Here is a 12,801-nt window from a genome sequence, read left to right as displayed (position 1 = left end):
TGAGTGAGGGAATGAATGATGACATTCACCATCTGCCTCCATGTTCACTATGGTGCCTCCATAAGGCTTTATTTTGCCTAATAACTAGCCCTGCTCATCTCAAAGAGGTGGTTTCAAGAGAGGTCACAGCAATAGCAAAGCACAGAGCAGTCAACAGCTGGTTTTGTAATGCCCAGCCGCTTCTGTACTGTATGGAGCCACTTTTTCTAAACAGTCCTGACTTCAAAAAAGCATGGACTCGTGGTTATGCGGTAATCTTAAAAGGGTGACTAATCCCACCCCCTGCCCAGTGCAGGGCTCCCAACTCCAGAGAGGCGTCCCTCCGGGGCATGTCTTAGGAAGAAGGGCTGGGAGTTAGAACCAACAGGCCTGGTTCTAAATCTAAGCTCTACTGTTTACTGGCTGTGTGACCTTGGCTTCATTTCTTTGAGCCTCAAAGAGATCATAGTAATACAAGTATTCATCACTATCTAAATCTATTTGTTTCTCCAAAAAGTATGAGTTTGGTCAGCAAGGGATGCAGCAGTATCCGAACCTGTTTGGTGCCTGAATTTGGGAGGACAGGTGGATACCTGTTTCTGATTCACAGGACTGGTAAGATGGCCCAGTGAGAACGCCTGTGAAAGTCCTCTATAGACTGGAAAGTGGCAATAGTTCACATAAGGGTCGTTTTGCTGACCACCACTTCCCAGTTACTAAACATCCTTGGGCCCAATGGTGTGGTAGCTGGAGCGACATCTGATGAATCCACTCCTTCTGCCACACAGCAGCCTGAGAGAAAACCCATCTAACGTGGCTCTTGCTGCCCTGTCTCCTCCCCAGCCCTTCCCCTGGCCCCTCGTCTCTGAGCACAGCCTATAAATCACCCGGTACAGATTCCATTTCTGCAATTACACGTTCATTTTCATTGATCCCCTCTGGACACATGAAGCCAATTTTGATTAATTGCTCAAGATCCCATCCTTTGCTTTAGGTGAGGTGGGAGGAAAGGACAGAAATTGATTTGCAAGTTCCCAGGAGCACAGAGCTAGACATGAACTGAGCCATTACTGTCTGGTTGCCTTAGTCCAGCACTTTGCATTTTAAAAAGGGTCATTAGCAGGATTATCAGATTCTTGGCAGCTCATTGTCAACTATGCCCTTGACTTTGCCTTCTTGGTGTTAAAACAACCAAAGATGCTTCCTAAAATATTTATTATACAAGTGGGAATTTATTCAGTTCTTCTTAGGAGGTTATATCTAGAAAAGTTATTTTACAGCAACAGCAGCACAGAGCAGAAAACATAGCCATCGAGCCACTTGGTGAGGCCATTTCTCTGTGCTTGGGGAGAAAGCCCGCCCGCCTGCAGGGAGCCTGGGCTGGTGGAGGAAAATATGAACCAGGAATCTGACCAGGTCTCTGGTTCCACTTTTGTAAAAGGCAGGTTGGCAGAGCGTATGGGGAGAGAACAAACATTTATTTGGCCTTTACACACTTGTTCTCATTTAATCCTCACCCTAGGGCTAGAGAGTCTGTAGGTATCATCCCCATTTATAGATAAAGAAATCAAGGACTCAGTGAGTAAATGACAAAGTCACACAACTTGTAAGTGGTGAGCCAGGCTTTGAAGCCAAGTTTGTGCGACTAAAACCCATTCGTGGTCCAGTACTTGGGGCCATCTGTGGGATCCCTGTTATAAAGAAGATGGGCGTCCTCCTGAAGTAGCAGTCTCTCCATCCTGTCCCTTTGTTCCAAAACTTTTATGGCTCTAACTACTCTTGTCTATGAAAAATGAGTCAGAAAAGGAGACATATGTAATACTTTAATCAATAAAGAATTTTTGAAAAGCATAAAAAAAGAAAAATGAGACAGAGGACAGTCATAGATGCTGAGTTGGATCAGCACAGTTACCTCACCCCAATCCCCCAACCCCCTGTCCAAAATTAAGCCTTGTGGTGGCAGCATTTTTCCTAGCTGTGGTCCCAGTTGCCCTTCCTGTGCGGTGAGGCCCTGGGCTGGTAGGCCGGTTGGCAGCCGTACAGGTAGGGCTCACAGGTGTGGGTGTGGATGGCACTCTCACCCCAGGATGCTGCTCCTTTCTGGGACTAGCTTCTTTGCCAGGGTCTGCTGAACGCGAGGAGGTAACCCTTGGGGCAGGGAGGGTGAGGGGACGGGGTTCCTTGGGTAGGGGACACAGGAAAGGCAGAGGCAAAGGAGGACTGGTTGTTGGGGGCCTGGCCCCCAGAGAGGCAACTCTCTCAGGAGATGCAGTTGGGATCTCAGAGATGGGGACCTGCAGAGGTCAGTGGCGCCAACCTCCTGGACCAGGCAAAGCCAGCCAGGGTGCTCTCAGGCCAGACCCAGTTCAGACGTCCGCAGACAAATTTGGAATCTCTGTAGCTGAAGTCACACCCATGAGGGATATTGTTACAGAGAGGAAAGAGCTTGACTGGAAGCCTGTCATCCTCATTTAGGGACCTGACACGGCCACAATCTCAGCATGTGACCTTAGGCAACTTACTTCCCCTTCCTGAGCCTCATTTCCACCCATCAATGGGGGTGCGGGCGACCCCTGTCTGCCTGGCTGGCAGGGCTGCTGTGAGAATCCAGGGTGCACATTGCATACGAAGTCCTGTCAGAAAGCCATAGTGTGGGAGGACAAAAGGGCTCCGAGGCAGTTAAAACGAGGAAATCTTCGGTGTCACGTAAATGTGGTGGTTAGAATGTGATCTCGTGCAAGTTCTTTCTTCAGCTTCTCCTTTAGGATGGAAACCTCAGGGTTTGCCAGCCCCGGGCCAGCGCTCTCTACCTCTCCACTCCCATCCAATGGCCGGGCCCATAGCAGGCACTTACTGAATGTTTGCGGAAGGGAGGAGGAAAGAAAAGGGGGGAGGGGAGAAAAGTGGGAGATGCAGGGAGGGACAGCGAGGAAGGATAAAGCAGATGTGGTTTCCGCCCTCAGAAGAGCCCCCATCTGGAGAGGCAGCTACTAAACACTTGGCCACTCCTCTGAGAGGGCTGCTGTGAGGGGGTGAGGTGGTGAGGGGGTGAGGGAATGGGGGATGCGCTGAGGGAACACAGGACAAGGAGGACCCGACCCTGGGGGTGGGGGGTAGGGTGATTTCACCGAGGAAATGACACTGGAATCAACTCCAGTCGGTGAGGAGGGGTGGGTTGGACAGCTGCACTGAGAGCAGGCTGAAGAGACCCCAGGGCAGTGGCTGTGTGTCCCGCTTAGAGGCCACGCCTGCACTATCGTGTTGAGTTCCAAGGGACTGGGAGCTGAGATGTGTTGTGAGGCAAGCAGCTGGGACAGCAAGGGCTCTGGACCAAATGTCTGAGCTGTTGTGGGCGTGTGGGCCCAGAGAAGCCAGGAATAAGGACACAGTGCTGCCCGCTTCTAACCTCTTGAGCTATCTGAAATTCTGTCCTGGGCAGGCAGCATGGCATTCTCAGGAAGGGTGGACCCAGAGCACAGGTATGGGAGGGGGCGTGAGCTGACGGAAACACAAGTTTCTGCTCAGGGTCTAACCCCTGGACCACCAGGAGGCGGCTGCCTCACCGGGTGTGTGCCCTGCCCTGGGGCAGTGTGGTGGTGACTGGGGCCAGTGGGCAGGGAGACCCGAGGACCCTCCGGTCTGTCCTTCCGGTCCTGGTGTCTGACTTGGCTCTGTGGAGTCCCATAGCACGGAGAGGACTTCTCCAGCAGGGCCGTCCTTGCCCCTGACAAGACCCTGGAGGGACCGTGGGCCTCTCTAGTTGAAGAGACACAGGCTGGGGAAGGCTCAGAGCCAGGGCTGATGGTGGTGCGGGCACTCTGGTCGCTTTACACTGAGTGGCCAGATTATTATGATCTCTGAACGCATAATAATCTGGCCACTCAGTGTATAGCCTATATAATAAAAGGCTAATATGCAAATTGTCCCCTTGACCAGGAGTTCGACCCGCAGGCAAGACGGCCAACTGCCCATGTCCCCTCCCCCTGGCCAGGCTGTCCAGACCCCACCCATGCACAAATTCATGTACCGGGGCCTCCAATACACACACACACACACACACACACACACACACACACACACACACACACTGAGTGGCCAGATTATTATGTGTTCAGAGATCATAATAATCTGGCCACTCAGTGTATAGTGCCCACGGTGTGTGCTTACAGGCCTGTCTCCCTGCTCTACACAGGGCGACTCTCGGGTCAGGGCCCCAGTCTCAGTCACTCCTGGCCTAACACAGACTTTGTCCAGTGAATGGATAAAAGAGAAAAAAAATAAAATAGAATACAGAGAAAAAGCTACACATCAGCCATCGGTACTCCCACATATGTCTGCCAGGTACTGCTATGACACTAGATAATGGTGATGCAAAGATGAACAAAAGCTAGCCCATGATCTGGGGGATCGGCAGGTAGTTGCCAAGCACCATGGTAATTGCTGCGACCGAGGCCACCGCAGAATCCTGTGGGAGAGCCAGGCGGGAGCGAGAGCTCTTGCTTTGAGAACGCCTTGTCTCCTGCAGATTCTTTATAAGAATAACTAGCCTTTTGAAGATGGTTCCCTAGGCACGCCCCCTTGGGTCTCTGTGGTTTCCATAACTGCGTTTGGAGCTTTGGTTGTGTCTGAGAAATGTGGATGCCTGAACAGGGCCCAGGGTGGCAGATGGGAGGAGAGAGAAAACATGAAATCGCCCCGTCTACTGTCCCCCCACCCCACCTCCTGCCAGAGCCCTAAGTGGCCTGGGTCCTGGCTCAGCCCTTGGGAGAGTCGCTTGCCCTCTGGGCTCGGTTTCCCATCTATAGAGTAGCACAGTTAGACCACTGAGTCCCTCTTAGGAACGAACATTCACAAAACATCACCCGTATTCCATGGGTTATGCCATGAGCGTTCATATAAACGAATCCTCCCCAGAAGGTGGGCACTGTGATCCCCAGTTTATAGATTAAGGAAACACGCCTGGAGCCTGGCACGCCCATGATAACATCCCATGGCCATGAAGGAGCTGGGTCAGAATTCAAACCCAGCTCTTCTGACCTGAAGTCTGGTCAGTGTGCTTGCTCCTCCAGCAGGCTGCCCTTTGCATGATAAGACACGATCTATGTGGAAACACCTAGCAATGCACCTGGCGTGTGGTTATTGCTCAGGAAGTATGAGTTTCTTCCAGGCTCTGGAGGCAGGGATTCAAGAACAGGGTCCACAGGTCCCGGATTTGGCCCTACAGCAGGAGCACGCCCCAGCTCTGGGCTGCTTTGATGCTCCATCAGGAATCCGTCAGGGGAGAGGAACCCCCACATGGTGGATTACGGGATTAGAATTGTGTGCAAGGGCAGGAATCAACGGGAGGAAAGGAAGCCCTTTCTGCAGATAGTCTGGGGCAGGGCTTGATGATCCAGCTTCCAGACTCTGATAAAGCACAGATCCAAAGTCAGTGTGTGTGTACCCGGGAGGCATTCCCTGTCTCCATGGAAACGAGAAGAAGGGCAGAAAATCAAGTTCCTAAGACTCAGGGTGTCTTGTGTAACCTGGAAATATTGCATTTTGCAAATAGAACAGAGCTTGGCACAGAATAGAATCTCATTTGCTCATTCATTTCACAGGTATTTATTTAGTCAGGGCCTTCCCTGAGCCAGGTACTGTTTTAGGGGGAGAATGCAGTGATATGCAGATATGTGACATGGTCCTGCCCTCTGAATGCTTCAGTCTGGCAGGGGAAACATGAATCCAAAAGAAGGAAGTAATTCACTGTGATAAAGGGTATGAAAGAAAGGGACTGGGAGAGCCTGTATCAGGGACCTGGTCACATCTGTGGGCCAGGGAAGGCTTCCCTGGGAAAGCGCTCTAGGGAGCTGGGAGATGGAGGATGAGTAGGCATTAACCAATTGATGAAGGAGCGAGAGAATGTTCCAGGAGGAGACAACATGTGCTAAGCCATAAATGGAAAGGAGCGGGGCAGGCTGAGTGACAGAACAAAGACCTGCGAGGCTGGGGCACAGGCGCTGGGCAGGAGGGGGAGCAGGCTGGTCAGCCCGGTGGGGTATGTCACAGGTTTTACTCTTCATTCTGAGAGCAAGGAGAAGGCCCTGGAGGGTTGTAAGCAGGGAAGGGATATGCTTTTTTGCAAGATCACTCTGATTTCTGTATGAAAAATGAATTGGATGAGGAGCAGGGGATACTAGTTAGGAAGTCCACAGAAATAATAGCACCGTTGGTGAGGGGAAGGGAGGGAGGGAAAGAAATGGGACCATTCAAGAGATACATGTTAGGAGCTGGAACAGATGGTTCTTGATAGTTGGGTGGAGGTTTTGAGGGGAGGAAGGTCTTCAGGGTGACTCTGGGTTTCTGGCTGGGGCCCCGAGGTAGCTGATGAACCAGGTCTCAGCAGCAGTCATTTGTGACTTTTTCCATTTGACCTTCTTTGTTCCAGGTACAGTGCTGGGCATTGGGGCTGCAGGCCATGAGGATGGCCCCTGCTTTCAGGGAGCTCATGATCTAATGGGGGAGACCTGGCATGTAATGGGGGGCCGTATGAATGTGGGGAGAGATTGTGAAGTGGTGCTGTGTAAGGGAGATATGGACAAAACCAATGTGGAGAGAGGCATCCAGGAGGCCTGGTGAAGAAGTGGAATCTCAGCCAAGCCATCAAGGACAGACAGAGAAAAGCTGATGAAAGAGAGCAATCCAGGTAGCAGACACAAAGAAATGAAAACACTGGGAGTCAGTGTTTTATACACTCCCAGTGGCCAGAGGACAGTGCAAGGAGGGTAAGGCTGCAAGGCTGGCCACCACCTGGCCTGTCCTCCTCCAGGGCTGCCGTGAGGGTCCATTGTATGAGCATTTAGTAAACTGTTACTAGTTATTATAGTACTGGACTTACCTTTTTATATATATTATTGATTTTTTACAGAGAAGAAGGGAGAGGGATAGAAAGTTAGAAACATCGATGAGAGAGAAACATCGATCAGCTGCCTCCTGCACACCTCCCACTGGGGATGTGCCCGCAACCAAGGTACATGCCCCTGACCGGAATAGAACCTGGGACCTTTCAGTCTGCAGGCCGACGCTCTATCCACTGAGCTAAACCGGTTAGGCTATAGTACTGGACTTATTCATGCGATGCCCCAAAGCACTTTACAAATAATCAAGAATTATTATTTCAGATAATAGTCCCTGACATTTGTACTGTTATCCCCATTCTACAGATGGGGAAACTGAGGTCTATTGTGATGGCGTAATTGCCCAAGACCTCTCAGGCAATAAGCAGCACCGAAGCTGAGACAAACCCAGCAGGTCGTTTTAGTCTCCGAGAGGGCACACAGGCTGGGAGGAGAAGGGGCCTGTGTCAGATGCTGCCTTGAGACTTGCATGTGGCTCAGGGTGCCAGATTTGGTTTGTGCAGGTTGGGCCATGCCCAAGGACACCTGGCCTATGGGCTACTTGGGCCTGAATCCAGCCCCTCTCCACTGATCAACCATGTGCCCAGTCCTCCCCTCCCCCGGGGTGCAGCTTTGTCTCCTTCACACAGAGGGCACTGTGCGAGCTGCTTCTGCCAGCCTTACTGGGAGTGGTGGGGCATTTAACAGCTGGGAGACTCACAGGCAGTGTGGAACCAAGTAGTGGCCAGTCAGCGTCAATGAGAGTTTTATGTTGTCCTTGAGGGCAGTTTTGTTCATAGGAAAACCAACTGAGGCTGCTGTGGTTTTAAAAATGAATGCTTGCCCAGTCGGTGTGGCTCAGTGGTTGAGCATCGACCCATGAACCAGGCGATCACGGCTTGATTCCGGGTCATGGCACACACCCGGGTTGCAGGCTCAGTCCCCAGTAGGGGGCGTGCAGGAAGCAGCCAATCAATGATTCTCTCTCATCATTGATGTTTCTATCCCTCTCTCCCTTCCTCTCTGAAATCAATTAAAAAATAGGAAAAATAAAAATAAAAATGAATGCTTAATAGATCAAAGTAACATTTAAAAATCTAGTTAATTTTAATTAAAACATTTTAAGGGGGATTTTATAACTTAATTGCCCTGAATAATTTAAATTAAATTATAAGTGATTTAAAATAAACTAAGCTTAAAATATGAAAACTATTGGATTGTCATAAGTTTCATCATTGTTTACAGAATTTATAGGATTACCTTATATCTTTCCATTTAAAATCACAAGTCTAAATTATTCCATTGCACATTTTACTAGTATATTGGAACCACAACGTTAATCTGTTATATATTCTAATATGCCAAATTATTTTAAATATTACAAATACTTTCAAACTAACTCTACACTGATTCTTACTAAACATAGAACCAAAAAAAGGTAAAACTATAGGTTTCATTTAATTTATCATTTCTAATATTGATTCTAAACCTTCCCATGACCAGAAACACTCGCTAAAGAAACAAGTTTACTAAGCAAAGCAATGTAAGGTTATATATCCAAGAAAATTTTGAGTTAGTTTACAACTAGCTAAGAGTACTCACTAAATACAATCTGGGTGTGACGTGAGAGCCACTGCTGCACTCCGGGAAATGGATTTGGTGACTCCACTGTGGAGCTGGCCCTCTTTTCCATCTCCATGGCTTCAGGGGATGCTGAGTCCATGCCCTGCCAATGGAATAGGTTTTGCAACCCAAGCCCCTGAGATCAAGTCAAGCCCTCGTCACCTTTTTTTTGTCTCCGGTCTCAGCTTGATCACTCTTCAGGATGATCCCACCCAGGTCATTCATTACCTGATAGGCTTCATCTAATCAATTTCCTGCTTGATTCAATTCTGAATTAGGTGTTTACTTTTCCTCTCTGGCCATCCACCAAGCACTAGAAGTATTGCAATACCACTCTTGGATTCTGTACGCCTCTGGTGGCCTTGCTGGCTCTCTCCACAAACACTAAGGTCTCACTGATGGTGGCCAGCTGTGTCCATCTGGCCAGAACAGCTGCGCTCTGCGTCGTGCTGAGCCAGGGAGCCACCCTGGCTTCTCTCTATCCACTTTGACACTTAGAGACATCAAGAGGGACTAGATGGATAGGCCGCCTGTGCTACCGGGTTACTCCGCTGCTGAGAGATGTCAGTCTCCGGGAAGCTCAAGATTCGAACCAGTAAAAAGCTTCTGAGTCAGGATGACATGTCCGAATTTTAAACGTCCAACCATGTGTCATTTTACTTCTAAGTAAATAGAAGAGTAATTGTAATATTATATAGTAATGTCATGGTATATGATCTCTAATCATTATAAATATCATTATGTCCAATGAAATAGATGACAAACTTAAGGTCCAGGGAGATGAAACCATAGTGAGCTAAGAAAGTGTTACCAAGTAGAGGTCTTATTGGACCAGCTTTCATAAGCAAGTAAGACGTAGTGCCAAAAGCCAATAGGAACTATTAAAATGCTAAAGTGGTTTTAACCTTAAAGATTTCAGTGGCCACAAAGTATAATGAGCACCTACTAAGTGCCAGGCACTATAGGTTCCAGAAGGCAGACTAGGGGTCACGCAGATCCTCGAACTTTCCATATCACTTGCCCTCTCTGGACCTCAGTTTCTCCCTCTGACAAGTCAGGGTGATAAAACCCTCCCTGCACACTTCACAGGGTTGCCGGGCTGCTGCAATGCGCTATGGAGAGCAGTGATTTAGAAAGTGGAATGAACTGTGGGTGGAATGAGCAAGGGCTTGTGACACTGGGTAGTGGCGGCCGCTCCTGAGGGGTGACTTTCAGCCTGGCCTGCAAGGAAGGAGGGTGCATTCTAAACCAGACTGGCCTGTCTGAGTGGGGCAATGTTTGCCCTTGGTGTCAGTGATGTCACCTGCTCTCCACCAGGTGGGTGGGTCAAGGGGTGGGAGAGCGTCAGCTGCAGTGAGGTAGATGAAACAGCCTGTGAGGATTCTGGTGAGGCTTGGATTCTTGGCTACAGGGAGATCAGTCCTAGAGCCTTGGAGTAAGCGTGGACAAGGGCCCAGGGAGAGTAGAAGGAGCTGGAAGTGAGATGCAGCGAGGGGAGCAGGTCCTCTTCACTGCCTGAATGGGGAGTCCCAGCCCATCATCTAGCAAAGGTGCAGCAATAGCAGTGGCACAGGCAACGATGGGGTACATTGTCTATAGAGAATTTAAAGGGAGTAATAAACCCAATGAAAAGCTGGTCTGCTTATTATCATCACCATGTGCTGGCTGTTCTAAACAATGTCAGTGATAAAAATACTTTTCTGTTTGCAAGGGATGGGGGAAGAGGGACATTCCCACTGCCCTCTTTCTTGGCATGCCATAGGCCCCTTGCCCACAGTTATCCCTTAGCAAGGGGCTCAGGGAGAAGAAGGCCATGAGGACAAGGAAAGAGCACTCTGGCCTAGAGGGTTGTCTGAGTAGACAGCTAAGAGGGGCTCCCAGGATGGGCCCAGCTATCCTGGAGGAAGGAAGAGCGGCCTCGGTGGAGTGTGAGGTGGACGGGCTGCTGGGCTGCCCACTGGAGGACCCTGAGTCCCATTAGAGCACTGCCGTTTTCACTGGGTGCCATCCTCTGTGCCACGTGCAGGTTATAATCAATTGGCAAACACTGAATGACTGGTTCCTGAACCTGCCCCTCACCTGACCCCACATTCTGTACTAAGAACATGGAAACCAGATTCTCCTGCTGGCTCTCCAGCAAGAGCTGCCCTGCTCAGGCCTCACAGGCAATCTGTGCTCTGCCCCATCCCTGGCCTGAGCTCTGGCCCTCACAGTGACCACCTCTCTCTTCTCTGCAGGAGCCAGGCCCACCCCACCAGTGACTCACATAAGAATCGAGGTCCTGTAGCCACAGAGCCAGACAAGGATCAAGGTCCCGTGGGCGTGGGGCCTTTGAAAGATCAAGGCCCTGCTGTTCCAAAGTCTCTGAAGGATCAAGCTCCTGCGGTCCCAGGGCCTCTGAAGGATCAAGTTCCTGCGGTCCCAAGGCCTCTGAAGGATCAAGTTCCTGCGGTCCCAAAGCCTCTGAAGGATCAAGATCCTGGGGTCCCAGGGCCTCTGAAGGATCAAGCTCCTGCCATCCCAAAGCCTCTGAAGGATCAAGCTCCTATGGTCCCAAAGCCTCTGAAGGATCAAGCTCCTGGGGTCCCAGGGCCTCTGACGGATAAAGGTTCCATGGTCCCCACAGCAGTTAAGGATCAAGATCACACGGTCCCTGGGCCTTTAAAGAATGCAGGTTCTGGGATCTCAGCACCAGTCAAGGACCAAGGTTCCTTGTTCCCGGTGCCTCTAAATAATCAAATGGTTCCAGCAAGAGTTAAGGATCAAGGTTCCATGGTACTGGAGACTCCAAAGGATCCAGGTCCTGTGGTTCCAGCAACTGTCAAGGATCAGGGTCCTATGGTCCCAGAGCATCTAAAGGATCGAAGTGCCATGCTCATAATGCCTGTAAAGAAAGAAGGTCCTATGCTCTCTGAGCCTGCAAAGAACCAAGGTTTAGTGGCTCCAGAGCCAGTCAAGGGGCAGGGTGGTGTGGTCCCAGAGCTTCTGAAGGGTCATGATTCTGCAGTTGTAAAGAATCAAGGTTATATGGCCCCAGAACGAGTCAAAGATCGCAGCACTGTGATCCCCGAGCCTCCAAAGAATCAAGGTCCTGTGGTCCTTGAGCCTGTGAAGAATCCAGTTCCTATCATATCGGTGCCTCTGAAAGATCAAGATCCTCTAGTGCCACCACCAGCCAAGGACCAAGGTCCTGTGGTCCCTGAACCTGTGAAGACTCAAGGTCCAAGGGGCCCGCAGCTGTCCACTGTCTCACCTCCACCCCCAGTCACGATCCCAACTGTCCCCCATGCAGAATATATTGAGAGTTCCCCTTGACACTCACCCCTTGACACCAAGGAAGGAGGTGGCAGTGAAAGTGCTCCCTCCCCAGGGTAGCAAAGTCTCACATTTAATCTGCATGTAACAGTATTGTATAGTCTTGCTGGAATCTAATAAAACAAATCCCTCTGGCTTAGCCGTGTCTTTCTCTGATTCCATTTGAGTGTGTGTGTGTGTGTGTGTGTGTGTGTGTGTGTGTGTATGCACGCACACGCATCATGCACATTTTGTTGTTGTTGTTAATCTTCACCCAAGATAATTTTTTCCATTGATTTTTAGAGAGTGGAAGGCAGAGAAAGAGAGAAATGTCGATATGAGGGACACATTGATTGGTTGCCTCCCGCACCTGTCCCGACCAGGACCAGGTATCAAACCTACAACCTGGATACATGCTCTTGACCAAGAATCAACCCGTGCCCCTACAGTGCACAGGTCAGCATTCTAACCACTGAGCATACCAGCCATGGCTGTCATTTGAAAGTGGGCATGCAGGACTCTGCATTACCCATCCAGGCAAGAGGAATCTGAGCAATTCCCAGCTCCTTTGAGTTGTCAGCATGAGATGGGAGTGGGAGGGAAATGTTAGGAGATGGAGGATAGGACACTTTTCTCTCACACTCCTGCTCTTCACTTCTGACACCTGATGTGTGGGAGCTGGATGCCTCACAAGTTAACTATCTGGAGATAGTCACCTCCCACAGGGTAAGGGTGTCTCATAATACTGCTCCCCACCCCCGCACAACACATACACAATTCAGATGCAAACTCCGAGTCACAGGTTGTTTGTCACGTGTACTTCTGACTGGGTACAAGTTCTTACACCCCCTACTTAGTCTCAACCATTTGCTAGAATGGCTCACAGAAGTCGGAAACACTTACATTATTGGTTTGTCACAAAAGGGTAAAGGATGCAGGTGACCATCCAGGTGGAAGGAAGGGGCGTGGAGCTTCTGTGCTCACAGAAGTTGGAAACACATTACTGGTTTGCCATAAAAGGTTAGAGGCT

The 12,801-nt window shown here is 49.9% G+C and overlaps 1 protein-coding gene across 1 annotated transcript in view; it reads left to right on the top strand.

Moving 5' to 3' along the window:
• MAP6 (microtubule associated protein 6) overlaps positions 1-11,795 on the top strand; it is a 74,312-nt gene extending 62,517 nt beyond the window's left edge. Inside the window, exon 4 of the mRNA XM_079786996.1 lies at positions 10,715-11,795. Coding sequence (XP_079643122.1) covers positions 10,715-11,792 — 1,078 coding nt within the window. The 3' untranslated portion in view covers positions 11,793-11,795. The remainder of the gene's footprint in view (positions 1-10,714) is intronic.
• The last annotated feature ends 1,006 nt before the right edge of the window (positions 11,796-12,801 follow it).

Source organism: Cnephaeus nilssonii (assembly GCF_951640355.1).
Source record: "Cnephaeus nilssonii genome assembly, chromosome: 13".
In the NCBI taxonomy this organism is placed as follows: Eukaryota; Metazoa; Chordata; class Mammalia; order Chiroptera; family Vespertilionidae; genus Cnephaeus; species Cnephaeus nilssonii.
This window is presented reverse-complemented; position numbering and strand designations above follow the sequence as displayed.